General features: G+C 70.4%; 1 protein-coding gene across 1 annotated transcript in view; it reads left to right on the forward strand.

Moving 5' to 3' along the window:
• The first annotated feature begins 30 nt into the window (after positions 1-30).
• BGLAP (bone gamma-carboxyglutamate protein) overlaps positions 31-797 on the forward strand; it is a 1,967-nt gene continuing 1,200 nt past the window's right edge. The window contains exons 1-3 of the mRNA XM_077764068.1: positions 31-420; positions 532-570; positions 667-736. Of these exons, the coding sequence (XP_077620194.1) occupies positions 351-420; positions 532-570; positions 667-736 (179 nt within the window). The 5' untranslated portion in view covers positions 31-350. The remainder of the gene's footprint in view (positions 421-531; positions 571-666; positions 737-797) is intronic.

Genomic DNA, 797 nt, shown 5'->3' on the forward strand with positions numbered 1-797 from the left:
ATTTTTGAGTTCGAGCCCCGCTCTCTCCCTTCCTGCCCCTCCTACTCCACCCAGCTGGTGCTGGGGGACCTGAGGGGACCCCCGTGGGGAGGAGCCGGGCCTGTTCAGAGGCCGGGGCCCACCCTCCTCCGTCACTCCCAGGGGCCTGGCCAGGCAGCTGTGGCTCCAACCACAGCATCCTTTGGGGTTTGGCCTACAGAGCTGGCGCGGATGACCCCCAAATAGCCCTGGCAGATCCCCCTGTGACCCACCCTCGCCTCCGCGGCACAGCCTAGGGTATAAATGGTGCCGGAGGGAGAGGCAGACCAGCCTGCGCAGCAGCAGCCCTGGCGGCCACGGACAGCCACGCCATGAGGCCCCTGACGTTCCTGGCCCTGCTGGCCCTGGCCGCGCTCTGCCTCTGCCCAGCCGGCCCCGCAGGTGAGCGCCCGCACCTCCGCCCCGGTCCCCCGCAGCCTCAGTCCCCATGCAGGGAGAGGAGGGGAGGCCCCCTGGGATGAGCAGGGGTGAACAAGTCCCTCTCCTTTGCAGATGCGAAGCCCAGCCGTGCCCGGTCAGGCAGGGGTGCAGGTACGAGGCAGGGCCTGGTGGGGGGGCTGGGCCTGCAGGGGTGCCGGCCCTGCCCCCAGACCCAGAGCCACCCGGTCTCTGCCTTTCTGTCCACAGCCTTCGTGTCCAAGCAGGAGGGCAGTGAGGTGGTGAGGCGGCTCCGGCGCTACCTGGACCCCTGGCTGGGGTGAGTGCTGTCCGGGGCTCCAGGTCCCGGATGCGGGGGGTGGGGGGGGCGTGTTTCCTGG

Source organism: Crocuta crocuta, unplaced genomic scaffold (assembly GCF_008692635.1).
Source record: "Crocuta crocuta isolate KB4526 unplaced genomic scaffold, BGI_CrCroc_1.0 scaffold528, whole genome shotgun sequence".
Classification (NCBI taxonomy): Eukaryota; Metazoa; Chordata; class Mammalia; order Carnivora; family Hyaenidae; genus Crocuta; species Crocuta crocuta.